Raw genomic sequence first — 20,773 nt, forward strand, 5'->3', positions numbered from 1 at the left:
TACAAACAGCTTAAGACTTGTAACTGAGCAAAAAGCTTAATTAGTAGTATTCACCTCCCTTAGTCATTAGACAAGCTCAGGAACCTTGGCTGCTCTTGAACTAAAGTGTCCGCTACAGCAGTTACCAACTGCGCCGTTTTGCTGTATTTTTAGAATGGCCTTCAGAAAAAGATGATGTTAGTATCTGAAAGAGGGGGAAATAAATCTGTGCTGCCACAACGCTGGCTCAAACAGTGAGTAATCTGCCATTGTACATCACCATCAGCTTGCTTGGAAATGTTGAAACTATACATTCGATTACATAACGGAGGGAAAATGCTGTCTTCTACAGTGTAATCACTACAAGTGAAACCTGAATACTAGTTAATTATTTATATAGCACCCAAAGCAATCAAAGCACTTTGCAAACAAAAAAAGAGCAAAAAGAAAAGGAGTACTTGTGGCACCTTAGAGACTAACCAATTTATTTGAGCATGAGCTTTCGTGAGCTACAGCTCACTTCATCAGTGAGATGTTTTTGAGAGAGAGTTTTCTCGGATGTGAGAAAACCTGGATCTATGCAGGAAATAGCCCGACTTGATTATGTAAAGAGTTGTCACTTTGGATGGGCTAGCACCAGCAGGAGAGTGAATTTGTGTGGGGGGGTGGAGGGTGAGAAAACCTGGATTTGTGCTGGAAATGGCCCACCTGTTGATCACTTTAGATAAGCTATTACCAGCAGGACAGTGGGGTGGGAGGAGGTATTGTTTCATATTCTCTGTGTGTATATAAAGTCTGCTGCAGTTTCCACGGTACACATCTGATGAAGTGAGCTGTAGCTCACGAAAGCTCATGCTCAAATAAATTGGTTAGTCTCTAAGGTGCCACAAGTACTCCTTTTCTTTTTGCGAATACAGACTAACACGGCTGTTCCTCTAAAAAAAGAGCAATGGACTCTTCCCCAAGAAGCAATCTAACACCCAATGTATAGACTTATTCCAGTGAGTTTCACACTGAAATCCTGTGTAGTTAAGACCATTCAGAAGAAAGGTTCAGATTGTAAAAGTTCCTTCCAGTTTCTCAAAAAGAAAAGGAGGACTTGTGGCACCTTAGAGACTAACCAATTTATTTGAGCATAAGCTTTCGTGAGCTACAACCACAGTTTCTGTGTCCCATCCTGATGAGTAACACTTACCAAACCTTAATCATTCTGTTCTATGCAGGCTGATGGGTGCATGCTCATCAAGGGCCCCCCGCCCCCACCCCGCCTCACCCTCATGTTCTTTCTTCTGGGAGCACTTATGGATCTTGTAAGACATCTTACTTCACACAGCTCTCCAGTGTATTCCAATGAAGCAAGAACATCAGAGACAAAAGACCCTACTGCCTTACAGCATAGAGTTGTGGGCTTTGACCATAGAAAATTTCAGTGTATGTGTTGCATACAAACAAAGCCTCAAATTAACAGTTTTGTGGGGGGCATGGATCAGCGTTTATGTCGCGCTCTCCATCAGTACCCAGCCCAGGCCGGGGAAGCTAATGATTCAACCAGTGGACCAAATCCGGCGATGAATCCTGGCCACGTGCCACCTGAGGCACGTTACGCATACACTACGAATAGTTTTGTTTAAAGAATCTACCGCATTAACTCAGACACACATACACAAAGAAAAAAGGATCAGGAAGAACAGGAGACAAACAGGAAACAGCCCTTTTAAAGTGCCAAGATAAGAACCCCTGTGTGATGCAGTACCCATGGAAGCATTTGATATATGGTGTTATGGGTACGTAATGAACTCGAATTGTCTGCCTTGCAAATCACAGGGAGTAGAAATAACCTAAGGCCATGGCTACCACAGACTTTACTTCACAACCTGGATATGAGGAAACAGCTCCTTAACAATGGAATAGAGGTAAAGAAAAAGCCATAAAACATTGGCATAACAAGAGCAACACTCTGGGATGAGTATGAAGTTCAGCCAGTAATTAATGAAGTCTAGAAGCTGGTTGAGTAGGGACTGATATTAAGATCGCTGAACGGTTTCCAATATCCACTCTTTCATGCTTTATAAAATAGTTGAGGGCTTGACTACACAGGTAAATTTACCAGAGTTACTGGTAAATATACTGGTATACACAGATATACAGCAGTAGTTACACTAATGTGACTCCCCATATGGACACTTTTTGTACAATTAGTGTAAAAATACTGTTTATTTGGAAAAACAGTGGCCTGTTTTCAGTCTCGCTTAGGTCAGTACAAGCTAAATAACAAAAAAAGCCACTGGTACTGTATAAGATAAGAGCGTCCATACAGGGAGAAAGACCAGTGTATATTAACAGTATAATTATACCTATATACCTGGCGTTGACAAGACTCTGGGAGGGGGGACTACAGTACTGAGCTTCCAGGGAAAGTTGCATGTAGAGAATAATGTTAAAAATATTTGGAAGCACCATCAGAATTGCTTTCACATCCCCCATTTTTTACCCCATACTGTCTAATACCGACCCACTGCTCTGTTTTGCTAAGAAAAATGTCCTTAATTCATCTTTCTCAGAAACTTGACTGTCTGGCACATGAGACTGGCAACACAGCAAGACAAGTTGGGCAGACTCCAGCAGCAGCCCTTGAGCGGAAACGGAGTAGCAGCTCACAGGGAAAAATGTGAAATAGCAGCTGTATTGCATGATGCATGACGTGTCACAGGATAAACTAATCAAGCCTATGAAACCAGGCCAAGATTCTCCTCTACTATCAGATCTACAAAGACTTGAGGAGGTAAGTAGGGAGAAGAGAGCTGCAAACCAAAAGGCTGGGAAATGATTAATAGTGGTGGGAAAACAAAACTTCACTAAAAATGTTAAATTTATACATTAAGTCTTTAATCAGTTTCATTTTGATGGAAATTTCCCATCAAACAGAACTCTGCACTTGCGCAGGGCCTTCCATCTGAGGAGCTCAAAGCATTGTATAAAGTACTAGCCTCATTTCTCAGAAACAGAGGTCAAGTGACTTGGCCAACGTCACACTACAGGTAGCTGGCAGAGCTGAGATTAGAATCCAGGTCTGCTAGACTCTTACCTTCTTTACTTTGCCTGTCTGTACAGTAACAGATAGACTATTTGAATTACTGGTTGTTAAAGTCCTTAATGGAGTTGGCTCTGGCAACCCTTGAGTCCTGCTTCTTGAACCTTGTACTAACAGACACCTCTGCTCACACATGCTGTTGAAAGGATCCCACTTCTACTACTGAAGTCAGAGCTGATTGCACTTTTGCTATGGTGGGCTAAACAGTGTGGCATTCATTACCCTCTGAAACCCATCTCATTTCCTTCCTTCCCTCCAACTTCAGTGCCTTACAGATCTCCCCTCCCCAAATGGATTTTAGAACAACGGCTGTTCACTCCATATTGATTATCTTTTCTTCTAATCTCTTTCCTTTTAACCTTCATTTGAATGTTTCTATATTTAACTGGGTTCATGATTATTTTCCAATCTATTTCCAGCACCCTGATGGATTTATATATAAATATTACTACTTGTTCTGGATTTTAATGATGCCAATTAGTATTTTATTAATTCATATGTTGCCATAGTTTCCTTTGACTGGCACTCTTGAAAGGAGTATCCACCTACAAGAAGGGAGACTACCTCATGCAACTGGAGTAGCTACAAGCATACATGGAAGCAATGTTGGCAGCTGAAGCACATACAAATAATTTTACACTTAGCATGGGGTCTGTTAATGCTGAAATAAGTGCTAATATTTACACTCATGATAAAGTCAGACGGACAGAAGCGTCCCAAAAACACCTCCAAGCAGAATGCTACAATTTTACAGAATTAATCTTCTAAATCTAGTGAAGACTTCCAGGATTTAAAAAGCCAAGATACCCACCCAAATCACTTATTTTTGACTATACACATCTTAAAATGAGCATCTGTTTTGAATTTAACAAAGTGGATGCTATCAACTCCGGTTGAGCAATTGAAATGAAAGCTGTTTTGCATGAGGAAGAGAAAGGGAAAAAGTGTTATGAGGAAATTTTCAAAGTACTGGGTAGGAATTTAGCCACAAACCCCACCCTAAACAACTTCACTAGGAGTTGGCAAGTTAAACATTATATGCTGCTTTAAAATGTAGCTGTAAACATCATTTTCTAGGTCTCATGCAATGGCTTGATGTCGCAATATTTGAGTTATAATCACTATGGGGATGTTCATAGATGACTGCCTGCCCAGACCCAGCTGCAAGAAGCAGGCCTAAAGCAGAGTAAGTATGAGTGCATGTTGTTTGTGGAGAGTTTCTAATCTGCAAAAGTAATCCAGCATCAATATTTATGCAAAACTCAAAGAGGAAGTGTAGTGGGAAAATGTTGCAATTTAAAAATGATAACTTGGTCATCCCTGGCTGAAATTAAAACAGTGGTTCTCAAAAAAATTTTCCACGGACCACTTGAAAATTGCTGATGGTCTCGGCGGATCACTTAATGATCTTTCCAAATGTTGTTTGTATCGTTAACTAACTATTGTAAAGCACTTTGGATAAAAGCGCTATATCAAAAAAAACTTAAACAACTTCTTTTGTTCTACAAATAAAAGCACACAACTTTCTAATGTGATGGATGTGCCCCCTCTTCCCCGCCGCGGCAGCCACAGAGCTGCGGCTGGGAAGGAAGGCCATCTTTCCTCAACAGCTGCAGCCCTGGAGCTGGGGAAAGTTGCCTCTTTCTCTGGCCGTCAGAGCCCTCCACATCCCATATTCTCCCCACCCCCTCTTCTTACCCCACTGCCCCCTCCCATCTACCCCCTATTCCTCCCAAGGCAACTACCTCACCTTACATGTGCGTCTTCTCCTGAGTCCAGGCACCTAATTTGTGTAGTCATGCCTGCGCGGCTCCACTAATTAGGTGGGTGGCCCTTTACTCTCTCTTATGCGGCCGCCCAGGCATGCACCTTAGAGGGAACTATCTTAGGACCACCTGAATGGAGCTTCCGGACCACTGGTGGTCCACAGACCTCTGAGCTAAATCATCTGTAAAAGTAAAAAAGAAAAGAAAAAAAAAGGGGGAGGGGGCAGGAGATGGCTTTGCTTATTTTTGATGCATCAAGAAAGCCAGACGAGGTTGGGGTTTTCGTTTGGTATTTTCCTTTTAATTATCCTGCTTATTACTGCTATCAGAAATTCAAGTCTCATCTACCTGTTGTTCCTGTAAGACCCTCTGGACAACCAAAGATCTAGTAAGAGGATATCTCAGATAATATTTACAGAGTCAGTCCGTCAGTAAGCATCATTGCCGATGGATCCCTGAACCTTTGCAGAACTTTCCATGTGAACCTAAACTATGTCGTCATCTTACCAATGCCCCAACGGGGCTCTGCATGGGCACAAGTTGAGCCTCCCCTGAGCTCCCTGCAGGATCTAGGGCCAAAGTGAAATCTCACAGATAGGAAGTGATTTTTAATTAGACTGTTTAAAATGTTTCGTTAACACCGATTTACCAGGGAAAGGAGAAGAGAAGGAAAGAAGGCAAATTAATGTCTCAACTGTCAAAGGAATATTCTTCCAAGGAATCTAGTTTCTCAGAGTTTATCACTCTGTACAAAAATAAGTTAACTGTTCTTTTCATGGCACATGCTCTCACATGACAAAGAGATGCATAACAATATATTGTAGTTTATATCAAGTCCCTGGCTGGTCGAAACTTCACTTAAAATTACAGATTGCGAATGGGGTTTTCAGAATTACAGTAACCCTCCCACCCTCACCATAAACCAGTGAAAAAGCCAGTTTCATTTCTTCTGCCATCTGCCTTAAGCATCAAAAACAAAGAAAAGCAATGATGAAGTCAGAAAAAGAGCTGGGGCCACATTTTGTTTTTCTGCTCTCACTATACTCCTGCAGACACTAATACACGACAGTACATTTGCAGTATGTCCTGATATTTGCTACTTGTCATTGCAAGTAAAAGCAATGCTTAGTCTAATGCAAGAACTTTCCTGGCTGGCCTAAGTCAACTTATTTTGGAAACATCAAACTGAGCATAGAACTGCCAAACAACTGCTGAATAAGAATTCAAAAGTAACATGATGGGAAGTAAACACTCATTCCCCAAGAATAAATAATATAAGGTAATTAAAGTGCTAGAAACATGCTAGCATTGAAGCGTGCTCATCAGAGAACAACAGATAACTTTCTACTGTTTACAATTCACTTCCTAAATTGCACTCAACTGTAATGGCTGCAGCCCTGATACCTTTTGATGATGTAAGCAATTGAAAAACCTGGTAATGGAAACATGCAGCAAGTTCCATATTTGTTTGTATTCTTTAAACAGATACTGGACGAGCAGACACTCAGGTAGGAAAAAAAACTGTAATTACGCTATAACTTCTAACTCAGGCTAAACAGAGGTACTAGTTCCTGAGGAAGTGGTTAAACAAAGAACAGAGAACCAGGCCAAACAAAAATTAGACACTGCTAAAAGTAGGGCAGTCAGTCAATTCTGGCTTTTTTGTCAGGGGCTGTGGAGAAAAAAAGGTTACTGAAACATAACTAACATTACACAAGGATGCTTCTTTAATAAGAGCGAAAAGTTTAGTTTTCAGTTTACAGAGATGCCATATTTTTAGGCAATTCCATCAGAAAATAATTAGTGCATTTTTCCCCACCATTAGTTTAATCTAGCAAACTATATCATATATGATTTTACTTCAAAAACTGTTATTTAATCTCAGTTTGTCACATTTTGAATAATCAATATCTGAGGGTTTTGTTGCTGTTTAATTCTTACTAGTGCAAACATTTACTTAAATGACACGTTAACCATTCTTGAAAATAAAAAGAGTACGTACATTTGCAAAAAAAAATTTTGTTTAAAAATCAAGCCTTGTAAGGGAGACAAATATTATAGAATACAGAATATAGTAGCATACACCTAAAAAAAGACTTTACACCAATATAAAAACAATAAACACAAGACAAACAAATCAGACACAGACAATTTCAGAGGGAGGCCAAGGAAAACCAGAACAGATTGCATTGCAATTCTCAAGATCCTACCTATCTCTTAAAGAGAGGAATCCTCTGAATCCCCGAGTAGTCTGAGGTCACAACGTATTTGGGGGGAGATTCTAACAGCCTATTTATTGGTTTCAGAGTAACAGCCGTGTTAGCCTGTAATCGCAAAAAGAAAAGGAGTACTTGTGGCACCTTAGAGACTAACCAATTTATTTGAGCATGAGCTTTCGTGAGCTACAGCTCACTTCATCGGATGCATACTGTGGAAACTGCCTAGATTGTAATGGATTTTTTACCTTCAGTCCTTTTGGTACGATGTCCATCTGTTTGCATTTGGAAAGGAAGATGATGTCTGTCTGTATCTGTACAAGTTTTTTCATGCAGTTGATAGATTTAGCACTCCATACGGCTAAATGCAGTGCCTTGCATAATGACAGGTTTCAGAGTAACAGCCGTGTTAGTCTGTATTCGCAAAAAGAAAAGGAGTACTTGTGGCACCTTAGAGACTAACCAATTTATTTGAGCATGAGCTTTCGTGAGCTACAGCTCACTTCATCGGATGCATATGCATCCGATGAAGTGAGCATGCATCCGATGAAGTGAGCTGTAGCTCACGAAAGCTCATGCTCAAATAAATTGGTTAGTCTCTAAGGTGCCACAAGTACTCCTTTTCTTTTAGCCTATTTATTGCAGACCATGCCCTTCTATTCTGCCTGCCCGACAAAAAGGAAGTCATCAAAACATTCCGAGTGAACAAGATACAGGAAGTGAGTTTCAAGAGTCCACCTGAGTAAAATATGTTACTTACCAAATGAAAGCAGAAAAGTAAGGCTACGTCTACACTACGGACCTTACAGCAGCACAGCTGAACCACTGCAGCTACACCGCTGAAAGGTCTCATGTGCAGCCACTCTATGCCCACTCCCAACAAGCAGCGGTAACCATGTCAGCGGGAGATGTGTTTTTTTTCACACCCCTGACTGCCAAAATTTTACTGACAAAAGTGCTAGTGTAGACAAAGCAGTTGTCATTAGCCATCTAAGACCCAGATCCTGCAATCTGATCTGCCTGAGCAAACACTTGCATCTACACAAAGTGTAAATGTGGCTCAGCCGAGGCACAAGGGCCTGTCTGTGCAGATCTAGTGTAGCTGCAGGGCCTCAGAGAGCATTGAGATATTTTACAGGAAAGGTAAATCAGTATCAATTTGCAATATTCTAGAAAGATTATCCACCTTCTGTGAAACTGCCTTATTTAGATACGTTACCTGTCACTATTTTGACTAGATCCAAATGGGTAACAAAAAATTTTTAAGAGAAATTTCACAGCCATATTTGTAGAAATCCAGATTTAATAGATGGTCTCAAAAGAGTAAAGTTTTAGAAAAGAGAATTTGTTTTACAAACTATTTAAGACTGCTGAGCGATAAGCATACTCATCTATCATATCATTTACAAAACAAAAACAAAATAAAATCCCCACTTACAAGCAAGGAAATTACTCATTAAGGATACCAAGGCTTACGCTGCCCCCATAGTAAGCAAATTATCAATATCAAGTATAAAGTAATGCGTATTCCATCACAACACAAAAGCCTCTACTCTGACCTAAATGAAAACAAATAGATAAGCTATTACCAGCAGGACAGTGGGGTGGGAGGAGGTATTGTTTCATATTCTCTGTGTATATATAAAGTCTGCTGCAGTTTCCACGGTATGCATCCGATGAAGTGAGCTGTAGCTCACGAAAGCTCATGCTCAAATAAATTGGTTAGTCTCTAAGGTGCCACAAGTACTCCTTTTCTTTTTGCGAATACAGACTAACACGGCTGTTACTCTGAAACCTAAATGAAAACAGTTTCCCCTAATAATCTCAGAACATAAACAAAACACAAAACCCTTAGCTGGTTTCCAAAACTGAGGGAGTTGGTTTTGGAAACCACTTGGCATTTGCTTTAGTGGGGAGAGGGAAGTCATTTATTTGTTTTGTTTTTCTAAACATTTTTTGCACAGATGAATGAAGACAAATAAATGTGAAGTGAAATGGCACCAGATTACTAAAATTAAATTATTTGTGTCAGTCAAGTTAACCACGGCTCCCCAAGGCCTAACCTACCTTCATTCCAAATACTGGTAAAGAAGGATAGAACTGCTTGAACTTAAGTTTCAGACCCAAGACTCGGACTCACAGTGGAAAGTTCCACAGCTCCTGCCTAAACCACAACACCTTTCAACTGAGTTACTGAACCTAGCTAAACCCTAACTACCCCATCTAAAAAACAGACTAATAATACTTTGCAATTATCTTGTGCTTTTCCACCATCTTGAAGGGTGCAGGAAAGGTGCGTGAGCTTTATTAGCCTAATTATAATTAGACAAATTGTAATTAGATTGATTCCAATCTGCATGATTCACTGTGCTATAGTGGTGGGCTATGTATCTTTGCTTTGCAAGTCATCTATACTTCTATATCAGTGGTTCTCAACCAGGGGTACACATACCCCTGGGGGTACGCAGAACTTTTCCAGGGGGTACATCAAGTCATCTAGATATTTGCCTAGTTTTTCGAAAAGCTATATAACAAGCACTAGTAAAGTCAGTAAAAACTAAAATTTCATACAATGACTTGTTTATACTGCCTCAGTTTATATGCCTCTGCTAAACCTCCTTGTCCACATTTCTTCCTACGCCAAAGGGGCCTTTTGGAAACATCCAGCAGAAAGAGATTTAACTAGATCCTGGAATTTTTTTTCACTTTTCAGAAGTTTCCCTGGTGAATTCAGATATATACCAGTATTCTTCACTGCCATGTTCTCTTCCCAGACAACTTCCCTGACATAGAAACACATCTAGTGTCCAAATAATAGCAGCACCTTTAACATCTATTCCCGTCCTTGAAGACTGTATCATGCAATAGCCCAGGTTAAAAAGCTGTTTCATATTTTGTGGTGCAATATGATTTTTTGGGGCAGACTGAGGTAGTACAAACACAAACATTTCATAGAGAAGTCATTTCAAGATATATTAATTTCAAATAGTATTTACTCAATGTAATCCAACAAGACATAGCTCTAAATATTTGAAAACATTAAGTTCTTTTTTTGAAATTGGAAAAGGAATCAAAATCAACATTATATTGGGAGTGTGGGGTTGCCACATTAAATGTAAAAGAATTCTCTCCCCTCCATAAAGCACATGCCTGCTGTGCCGAGATTGGAACTCTGATCCTTCAGCTCTGAAAAACACAGGTCTCTACTACTAGTGCCGAAGGAAGATCTCTGCTAACCAATACCTCTAAAAATTCCTTACTTTCTTTCTAGGCTGAACTAACCAATAAAGGGCAACCTGCTGACAGATATGAAGGGACTGTCCATCCATTAAACATCTAAACACTTCCATTTGGTTTAATGGAAGCAAGATTGGGTCCAAAACTAAATAGCACAAAACATTAATGAGCTTTGCTTAATTAGAACCTATTTTCTTCAGAGACAGCTGGTCCATGAGCTTTTAAGGAGATTTATCAATATACAAAGTTTGAAGGGTTATTTACAAGCCATTCTTGAGCTGAAGGACCCAAAAAAACATTAGATTATTTAAAAAAACACTACTGGGCTTTGAAATTTGATTTAAGTGACCTTTAACTCAAACAAGTCTAAAAATGTTTTTGCAAAGAAGCTCTCTCCTTTGATTTCAGAGTAAGGCTAGTAATTTTTAGGCCAAACCAATTTTCCAAGCCAAAGTTAAAGGACAAAATAACAGAATGGAACTTGGTTGCAACCCTAATCCTACAAACAAATCCTCATGCACACAGACTCATATCCTCACAATGTCACTGAATTCAATGAGACTCTATGGGGACATAAAGGGCTGGGGCCATCTCAAACTGACTAAAGAATCAGGGTCTTACTATGGAGTGGGTTCTTTCTCTATACATGAGTCACTGGGTTTTTTTCCCCTATTATAGGAAGAATGAAAGAAAATTAGAACTTTGCTCTCTCCTTATTATGAACTATGACAGAGTCTAGTACTGATGGGGATGGAGAAGAAAGGAGATGGAGCTGACCTGAAGGTTAAAGTCTGTGTACATGTACTTTTACAGCATATTTGTCTTGGCACTGCTTACTACAGTCCAAGATTGCAATGCCAAAAAAAATAGTGTGGCAGGATGCTGCTACCTACCTAAATGAATAGAGAACAGTGTAACTGGTTTATGTAAGGAAAAACATAACCAGCAGTCAGTCAGACCCAATAAACTCCTATCCCTGAACATTCTCCCACTTGCATTGAACTCATTTGGACTCATATATAAATAAAAGTTTGGAAGACAGCGGATTAGCAATGCCATTTTGTAAAGTTGTTTTAACTGGGTAGAAAAAGAGTCTCCTATTTCAGCATTTGGATTTCCACTCTAATCATATTTCAGTAGGCCAAAATTATTTACCCAAGCGCTAGCTCTCTCTCTTCTACTTTTTAAAATCCAACAGACATCTGTGGACATCACAATATGAGGCTCTGAGCAAATGCTGGTTGCAGCTTTTACTGTATCGCAAGCTACCATGCAAAGATAACACAAGTTCCAAGTAAATATATTGAACTTCTGCAAAAAGAAAAGGAGTACTTGTGGCACCTTAGAGACTAACCAATTTATTTGAGCATGAGCTTTCGTGAGCTACAGCTCACTTCATCGGATGCATACCGTGGAAGCTTATAAGATAAGCTATTACCAGCAGGAGTGGGGTGGGAGGAGGTATTGTTTTATGATCTCTGTGTGTATATAAAGTCTGCTGCAGTTTCCACGGTATGCATCCGATGAAGTGAGCTGTAGCTCACGAAAGCTCATGCTCAAATAAATTGGTTAGTCTCTAAGGTGCCACAAGTACTCCTTTTCTTTTTGCGAATACAGACTAACACGGCTGTTACTCTGAAACCTGTCATTATGCAAGGAACTTCTGCAAGAAATACAGTTCTACAGCCAAAGGAATCCTTCAATACTTAATAAAAAACAACCATGTGTGTTATTTTTAAAACCAGGTATTCAGCTGACAGTGATCTGAAGTAGTGGAGGTTTTAAGCATATTTGAAGTGCAACCATTTCCTCTTACAAGTACTGAATATTTAAGCAGAGACAATCCTAGCTGTCATGAGTTTTTCTAGAGGAACATTTTACAATTTCACACTGCACAAAGCATCAATTTGTCTTCTCCATTCCAAAAAAGTTGGCAAGACCCTTCAAGCTTGCACAGGTCTGCTTAGAAGTGTGCTGTGATAGGTGAGATACGGTTGGCTGCGGCTACAAGAGTGAGTCTGTGAAAAAGTGAAAGGAAAATACCACATCTGAGCTGTTGAGAATTCTTTTTTTAATTACATGGTTTGCACAAGAGTCCTGAGAGTGTGGCATGTCATAAATTTAACTGGTTTTGCCTGGGACTATCGCCAATATCCTAAACCCAGCAGAAATTACAGAAAATAAAATGCATGGAAACATTTAGCTCTAATTGGAAGTAGCAGAAATCTGCAAACAATATTTCATGTGACAGTACTGATTAGAAGGGATTTTCAACATGTTTCTCCACAATTTCTGCCTTTCCTAATGATTTATCTCATTTCTTCCTTTCATGTTCTTTCACAAGACCCACTGACCCATTGCTCTAAGCAATCAAAAAAAATCTTAAGATAGAACTTCCCTGTGGGTGTCTCACAATGCACTGTGTGTTGTCCATTTATTTAGATTGCAAACTCCACAAAGCAAGGAACATGCTGCCTTTTGTATTTCTTCCTCCACAGAACACACTACCAGGCTTCAAATAATAATCTGGGGGAATGGCTTTCTATGTTTTAAAGAGTGGAACTTAAACTCTCCAGTTTCTGAACTATACTACCATGTTATTTGTGATTAAAGTTCTAGGTGCTGTCTAGGAATGGGCACAGGCCCTTATTCTTTGATTTGGAGCAGAAGACTCCAGATTTAGCTGAGTGTATTCACAAATACTGCCTTTTATTATTCTCACAGTTCACCATCATCAATCAAGAGACCTCCAAAGGAATCTTGATTGTTAGCTTCAAAGGGAGCTGTTAGCAAACAGACTGTTAGCTTCAAGGCCAATACACCTCTTCAGCCTGGTGCACACCTTCCACCTAACCACCCTGCCTCTGATAACGTTATTTTTCAAACGTCAGCTATGTAGTGCAGATAGCATTGTTATATTATTGCACTTTTCATGAAAATGTTTTGAGATGCCTCCACATTATACAATGAAGTGTCATTGCCATCAAGACTCTTTTCGGGGATAAAAAAAGTATTAAATACGTGTGCATCAGTCAATCTAACATTTAGAGGGCCTTCGAATCCAGGGTACCTGAACCAATCCAACCTCTAAGTCACTTCTTATATTAAGGACCCACTCTCCAAGGTATTCCAGAATGTTTTGTTGTCACTGGTGGGTCATAAGGCAGCCAAAATATTCTCTATATATCAGGTTTCAGAGTAACAGCCGTGTTAGTCTGTATTCGCAAAAAGAAAAGGAGTACTGAGTTTGTGTGTGTGGTTTTTGGAGGGGGGTGAGGGGGTGAGAGAACCTGGATTTGTGCAGGAAATGGCCCACCTTGATTATCATGCACATTGTGAAGAGAGTTGTCACTTTGGATGGGCTATTACCAGCAGGAGAGTGAGTTTGTGTGTAGGGGGGTGGAGGGTGAGAAAACCTGGATTTGTGCTGGAAATGGCCCAACTGGATGATCACTTTAGATAAGCTATTACCAGCAGGACAGTGGGGTGGGAGGAGGTATTGTTTCATGATCTCTGTGTGTATATAATATCTGCTGCAGTTTCCACGGTATGCATCCAATGAAGTGAGCTGTAGCTCACGAAAGCTCATGCTCAAATAAATTGGTTAGTCTCTAAGGTGCCACAAGTACTCCTTTTCTCTATATATCAGTATCTTCATTCTCCTTTTCAGAGGAAGGTCAGCTAACTCAGAATGGGACAGATCACACATCCTTTGGAGATACTTTTAGGCCATGTTAAAGGTCGTAGAAACTCGAATTCCAGGATAAAAGGAGGGAAGACAATTACCTGGCTAAATATTTTTCTCCAATTTAGGACAACGAAAGACAAATAAAGAAATCTCCCATTCATCCGGCCTTATCCAGTCCCACTAAGTCTTGACAACGTATGAAATTATACATAAGCCATTTTCTTTTTGAATGGTATATTACCATTTAGCAGAACAAGCAAAGAATAAGATTCCTGCTAACGGGGTTCACTTCTTATGCGACAAAGAGAAAAAACAGAGGTGACAATGAGGAGTAACTGAAGTTTTATTCTCTCATTTTTGAAGGAAGAAAAGCATTGATCACATTCCTACTTAAAACAGCTGAGAACAATGGTACATGGCACAGAAATTCTGCCACAGGCAAATCTTCATATAAAAGAGTCATCACAGCTCTTAAGGAAAATTGGGATTCATTACCACCCACCACAAGTTGACTTCTGTGCACATCATTCAAAATGCTACTGTCACTGAAATGGGTCTCTAGGGTGCCACAAGTACTCCTTCTCTTTCTGCGAATACAGACTAACACGGCTGCTGCTACTCTGAAACCAGATAAGAAAGATTTCAGAGTAGCAGCCATGTTTGTCTGTATTCGCAAAAAGAGAAGGAGTACTTGTGGCACCTTAGAGACTAACCAATTTATTTGAGCATAAGCTTTCGTGAGCTACAGCTCACTTCATCGGATGCATTCAGTGGAAAATACAGTGGGGAGATTTATATACATAGAGAACATGAAACAATGGGTGTTACCATACACACTGTAACCAGAGTGATCACTTAAGGTGAGCTACTACCGGGGGGGCGGGGATGGATAAACATGGGGAAATAGTTTTACTTTGTGTAATGACCCTCCACTCCCAGTCTCTATTCAAGCCTAAGTTAATTGTACCCAGTTTGCAAATTAATTCCAATTCAGCAGTCTCTCCTTGGAGTCTGTTTTTGAAGTTTTTTTGTTGAAGTATTGCCACTTTTAGGTCTGTAATCGAGTGACCAGAGAGATGGAAGTGTTCTCCAACTGGTTTATGAATGTCATAATTCTTGATGTCTGATTTGTGTCCATTGATTCTTTTACGTAGAGACTGTCCAGTTTGACCAATGTACATGGCAGAGGGGCATTGCTGGCACATGAGGGCATATATCACATTAGTAGATGTGCAGGTGAACGAGCCTCTGGTAGCGTGGCTGATGTGATTATGATGGTGTCCCCTGAATAGATATGTGGGCACAGTTGGCAACGGGCTTTGTTGTAAGAATAGATTCCTGGGTTAGTGGTTCTGTTGTGTGGTTGCTGGTGAGTATTTGCTTCAGGTTGGGGGGCTGTCTGTAAGCAAGGACTGGCCTGGCTCCAAAGATCTGTGAGAGTGATGGGTCGTCCTTCAGGATAGGTTGTAGATCCTTGATGATGCATTGGAGAGTTTTTAGTTGGGGGATGAAGGTGATGGCTAGTGGCGTTCTGTTATTTTCTTTGTTGGGCCTGTCCTGTAGATAAGAAAGAGTATCCTGTGCACCACTGCAGAGATCATGTAACACTAACAAATAATAGCCTATCAAGATAGGCAGCTTGCATGGGAAATGTCACTCAGACTACTAAATATGGACTAGAATAGTTTCATCTAGCAATCCTGTGAAGGGACTGAAGAATTCAACGTAATTGATAACTGGCTTATGTTTTTACTGAATGCTTTAAATTTAGTGTACTAACTATAAATGTTTCTTTATCCACTTGTTAGCAATTAATACTGTACTTCTGATTTACCTGTCCAAATAATTTATATGGGATTTTGTTATTGTTTCTAGGTTTTATTAAAAAATGTGAAACTAGTGGGTGTGCACTCCTGAATATAGCACCATTATAAATCTAGTCAGTTTCTCAAAGAGTTTAACTCCCTCCCACCTCCCCCCAACTGTAATAAATCAGTTCAGCATCCAGCACAGTATCTTCCCATAAGCGCTAGCTTGGCGGACATGCACTTGCCTAACAAAGGAAAATTTGTTCTAATCACTGAACTTCTTTTTTCAGAAAACAGCACGTCTATCGATCAAACTTCACCTTTCTGTACGAAATGAGGCCTTCCACAACACTGACGTTTTCATGTTGTCTGGGAGACTGGCTCTTTTTTTAGTTAAACAGTTGCATTAACAGCTTAGTATATTTTCAGCTTTGGTAATGTTATCTTTCTTTGAAGGGTAAACCTTAGTGCCTTTTGTCAATACCATGAGGTGACACATCCAACCATAATGGCTAGATTTCCAGGTAAAGAAATATACACAAATGAACAAGTTTCCCTTTATGCAGTCTCCCTCGCTAACCATTACTCTTCATTATTCCACGGAAAAACAAACTCTAGTGTAAAAGCAAAAGCTTTAAAGAGTAAAATAACTGGTTTTACCAAAGAAAGCAGCAGAACTACCCCACTTTGACTCCAGGAAATGCCAATCATAGAACTCAAGCAAGCTGCAGAATTGTCCCACACTAAAGCATCCATGCAATAGGACAAAAAAAAAAACAGCACTCGCACATTAAAGGAAACAACTGACGACTTAATTAACATTTCATTGTTCCACAAATTAATATCTCAAATGACACTTCCCCACACCATTGCCCACAGACATAGTTTTTGTTACAAACGGGCGCCTATTGCTATATATACTAAATGCGGAAGGGTTTGGGGAGTTTTTTCTGTTTGTTTTAAGGCTAAACACAACAGACTAAACATGTTGACAATGAATACAGAGAAGAACGTAAACTAAAATGACAGCTACCATCAGAGATCATCTTTTTGAAAAACTAGCAGTAATTATGGTGCCATAAACAAGTTGAATTTAGAGCAGCTTGGGCAGAGCAACCCTTCAAGGGGAAAGCTTTGAACAAACAATATCCAGACACAGATGGTACTGAAGAAATAATACAAATATCACAGATACATATTTGTGTTATTAAGTCAATATGCAGAGCAGTGTTGACTCCTATATTGCTCTGGCACCATCCATCTAGAATATGTAAATGTTCATTTATACTGTACAGATTTTTCCACAAGGATCACACTCCACTTTATGATTTCACCACTCGATCTACTGGCTCCTTCAATCTACATAACAAAGTGGTATTTTGTTACGCACCCCCCAGTACTCCCATCCAAACCACATCGTGCAAAACCCTGGACAAATACAAATGTTCTAAAATAAGACAGCGCCTCTCAGGCTAAGCAGCTACTTTTATACTGATCCTGCGAGATTCACAGGCCCCTTTCTTCCCATACCCTGCGCTCGGCTTCCCCTGGGTAGAGACGAGCGTGCTGCTTGCTCCTCGCGCAAACAAAGGGGGCTAGGAACAGAAAACCTGGAATTCCTTGGCAGGAGAAGCAGCCATGAGCCGGGGGAGGGGGGGGGGGGGGGAGAGACAGTCTCCCCGCCCGGCACAGGAGCTCAGTCTGCTACACCCTGCCCGTCCCAGAGCCCAGACAAAGCTCTGCAGGGAGGGACAGCGAGACACTCCGCCAGCCACCCACCCACCCTAGGCCTGAGGGGCGCGTGTGGCGGCGGAGCAGCTTAAAGCCCCGCGGGGAGCTGCCCCGCTGGGGGAGGGGAGCTTGAGCCGGGCACCGGCTCTCCGGTTGTCCGCGCCCCCCCCCGCCCCGCCCCGCCCCGCACCGGGCGAGCGCCCCCACCCCCCCAGCTCAGGCGGCAGCAGGGAACAATGGGGCCCCCGGCGCCCCCTCCCGGAGCCAGCCCGGCCTGCGCTGGGGAGGTGACTCCCGGGCTCCCTCCCGAGGGGAGGTTGGGCCGGCGGGCGCCGCCTAGGCCGCGGGGTCTGGGGCCTGCCGTGCGGGCCGCGCCGGGGACACTCACCGCTGCAGCACCAGGAGGAGGGCGAGCCCTGCGGGAACCGGGCCGAGGCGGGCGCGATGCAGACGCTGGAGCCGAGGTGCGGGCACTCCATAGCACAGGCGGGCGGCTCCTCACAGCAACTGCGCCCCACTCACAACAGCCATCTTAGAGCCAGCGCCGCGATCCGCCCGCCAGGCCTTCCGCGCCGCCCTCCCGTCCGCGCGCCGCGATCCGCCCGCCGGGCCTTCCGCGCCGCCCTCCCGTCCGCCCTGCCACGATCCGCCCGCCGAGCCTTCCGCGCCGCCCTCCCGTCCGCGCGCCGCGATCCGCCCGCCGGGCCTCCCGCGCCGCCCTCCCGTCCGCCCTGCCGCGATCCGTCCGCCGGGCCTTGCGCCCCTCCCTCCCGTCCGCGATCCGCCCCCCTGGGCCCTGCGCCCCACCCAACCGCCCTCCCGCGATCCGCCCGCCGGACCTTCCGCGCCGCCCTCCCGTCCGCTCTGGCGCGATCCGCCCGCCGGGCCTTCCGCGCCGCTCTCCCGTCCGGACAGGCTTTGGGGAGGGGCTTCTTCCAAGCTCCGCCCAGATTCTTTTAACAGTGGGGGACAGCTGCCCACACGGGGGCGGGAGTAGGGTTGCAAGGTGTCCGTTCTCCACTAGAAAGTCCAGTCGAAAAGGGAACCTGGCAGCATCCGGTCAGCTCTAATGACCGGACACTAAAAGCCTGGGTGCTGTGGGCGGAGGGAAGTGGCAGCCCGTTCGTTGCCCGGCCCTGAAGCGGCGGCTCCGGCAGCAGCATGCATGCAGCAGCTCGGGCCACGGGCAGCCCCTTTGAGGAGCTGGGTTCACAAGCCTGCAGAAGAGGACAGAGTGCAGGAGCCCCGGCAAGCAGCGCAAGGGGCTCTCAGCGGGCGTGGACTGTTTCCCAGGAGGGAAGAAACACGAGCTGCCCTGCCAGCCAGTACTTCCCCGGCCACCCTCTCAGGCACACCTGGCTCACCGCTGTGGGAGGTGTGAGCCAAGCGATGGTTTCAGAGGTGCTGGTACAGGCTCTGGTGTGTATCAGCTGTTCCCCGGCCTGGCTTGTCATAGAGTCATCATCATGGTTTAGGGCCAGAAGGGCCCATCAGATCATCTAGTCTGACCTCTATATCACAAGCCACTAAGCCCAGGAGCACCTGCACATTAAACCCAACAACCAAAATTAGTCCAAAATATTACAGCCCACTATTATGTGCCACAGGCAGAGAGTAGGTGGGACCGAGGTACCCCCATGCCCAAGGACAGTACAATGGCAGGGAAACAAGTAAAAGAGGGAGACCTAGATATTCTCAGCAAGTGTACTGCATGCCCATGCTGCAGAGGAAGATGAAAAATCCTCAAGGACTCTGCCAATCTGCGCTGGGGGGAAATTCCTTCTCAACCCAACATAGAATCATAGGACTAGAAGGGACCTTGAGAGGTCATCTAGTCCAGTTCCCTGCACTCATGGCAAGACTAAGTATTATCTGGACCAGTGGTGGGCAAGGCTGCATGCGGCCCACCAGGGTAATCTGATTGCAGGCCGCAAGACATTTTGCTGACACTGACCATCCGCAGGCCTGGCTCCCCTCAGCTCCCTGTGGCTGCGGTTCGCTGTTCCCGGCCAATGAGAGTGGCAGGCCACAGGGACATGCTGGCCGCCGCTTTCCACAGTGCCCATTGGCCGGGAACGGCGAAACGCAGCCACTGGGAGCTGTGGGGAGCTATGCCTGCGGAGGGTCAACATCAGCAAAATGTCTTGCAGCCCACAATCAGATTACCCTGATGGGCCGCATGTTGCCCACCACTGATCTAGACCATTCCTGACAGGTGTTTGTCTAACCTGCTCTTAAAAGTCTCCAATAATGGAGATTCCACAACCTCCCTAGGCAATTTATTTCAATGCTTAACAATCCTGACAGGAAGTTTTTCCTAATGTCCAATCTAAAATTCCCTTGCTGCAATTTAACTCCATTGTCCTATCCTCAGAGGTTAAGAAAAAAAAAATGTCTCCCTCCTCCTTGTAACAACATATGGCAATCAGTTAGACCCTCATCATGTGAGCAAGAACCAGCCAGCCAAGCACCTGAAGGAGAGCATGCTCTGTACCACCTGAGCCCTGGCTCACCCCACCCACCTCTGTAGTGGCCATCCAAAATGATGAAGCATGAGCTTTAGAAACATGAGACAAACCAGAAGCGAGTCCAAGGACTGTTGAGCTTTTTCCTCTACCATCACAAGCAACCCGTCATACAACTGGACTCAGAAATTTGTCTAGCTCTCTGTTTCTTCCAACATAGGTAAATTGTAGTATTGACAGTCCTGAATATAGAACACAGCTCTTGTTTTGCAGGTGTAATTAGTGCTATATATTAACAACATGGGTCACTTTTTTAGATCAATGGGAGAAAGGAAGTAGATGCCTTGGCATAAAGACCTTCACTTGGTTATATGGTAGGGAGCTGTCACTGTCTCCTTGCATGCAGAGGGACGTAGCTGTCAAATGACTGATATACAGGAGCCTAGGAGATGGAGTTCAGCCAGTATCAAGCTGAGGAGACCTCATGGTGAAATAGGTTGTTGTACAGTATCCAGCCCTAACAGATTTCAGCTGGATACAATACAATGGTGGAGGGTGTGACTGCTGATGGGACCAGGGAAGCTTTAAGGAAAGGGATGAGGCACATCAGAGTATGAAAAGAAAGAAGTAAATAAGAATACGATTTTTTTTAATCAAAATTGTATTTTTTAACTTGATCTCATTCTCTGAAATGGCTGACCTCTTTTTGTTGAAGCTTTCCAAAAAATTCAGCCTGAAAATGTTCAGCCCAAATGGTTAGAGTTTGGCAAAGTTATAAGCCACTAAAAACAG

General features: G+C 43.0%; 1 protein-coding gene across 4 annotated transcripts in view; it reads right to left on the reverse strand.

The window, feature by feature from the left end:
* Positions 1 to 18,122, reverse strand: part of USP3 (ubiquitin specific peptidase 3) — a 57,871-nt gene extending 39,749 nt beyond the window's left edge. The window contains exon 1 of one of the 4 annotated variants that reach the window (XM_048867271.2): positions 17,905 to 18,121. In XM_048867271.2, coding sequence (XP_048723228.1) covers positions 17,905 to 17,995 — 91 coding nt within the window. In that variant the 5' untranslated portion in view covers positions 17,996 to 18,121. Of the gene's footprint in view, positions 1 to 17,904 lie in introns of all 4 variants that reach the window. The other 3 variants (XM_048867269.2, XM_048867270.2, XM_075132998.1) reach the window with 3 other exon arrangements.
* Between the last annotated feature and the right edge of the window lie 2,651 nt (positions 18,123 to 20,773).

This window comes from Caretta caretta, chromosome 10 (genome assembly GCF_965140235.1).
Source record: "Caretta caretta isolate rCarCar2 chromosome 10, rCarCar1.hap1, whole genome shotgun sequence".
In the NCBI taxonomy this organism is placed as follows: domain Eukaryota; kingdom Metazoa; phylum Chordata; order Testudines; family Cheloniidae; genus Caretta; species Caretta caretta.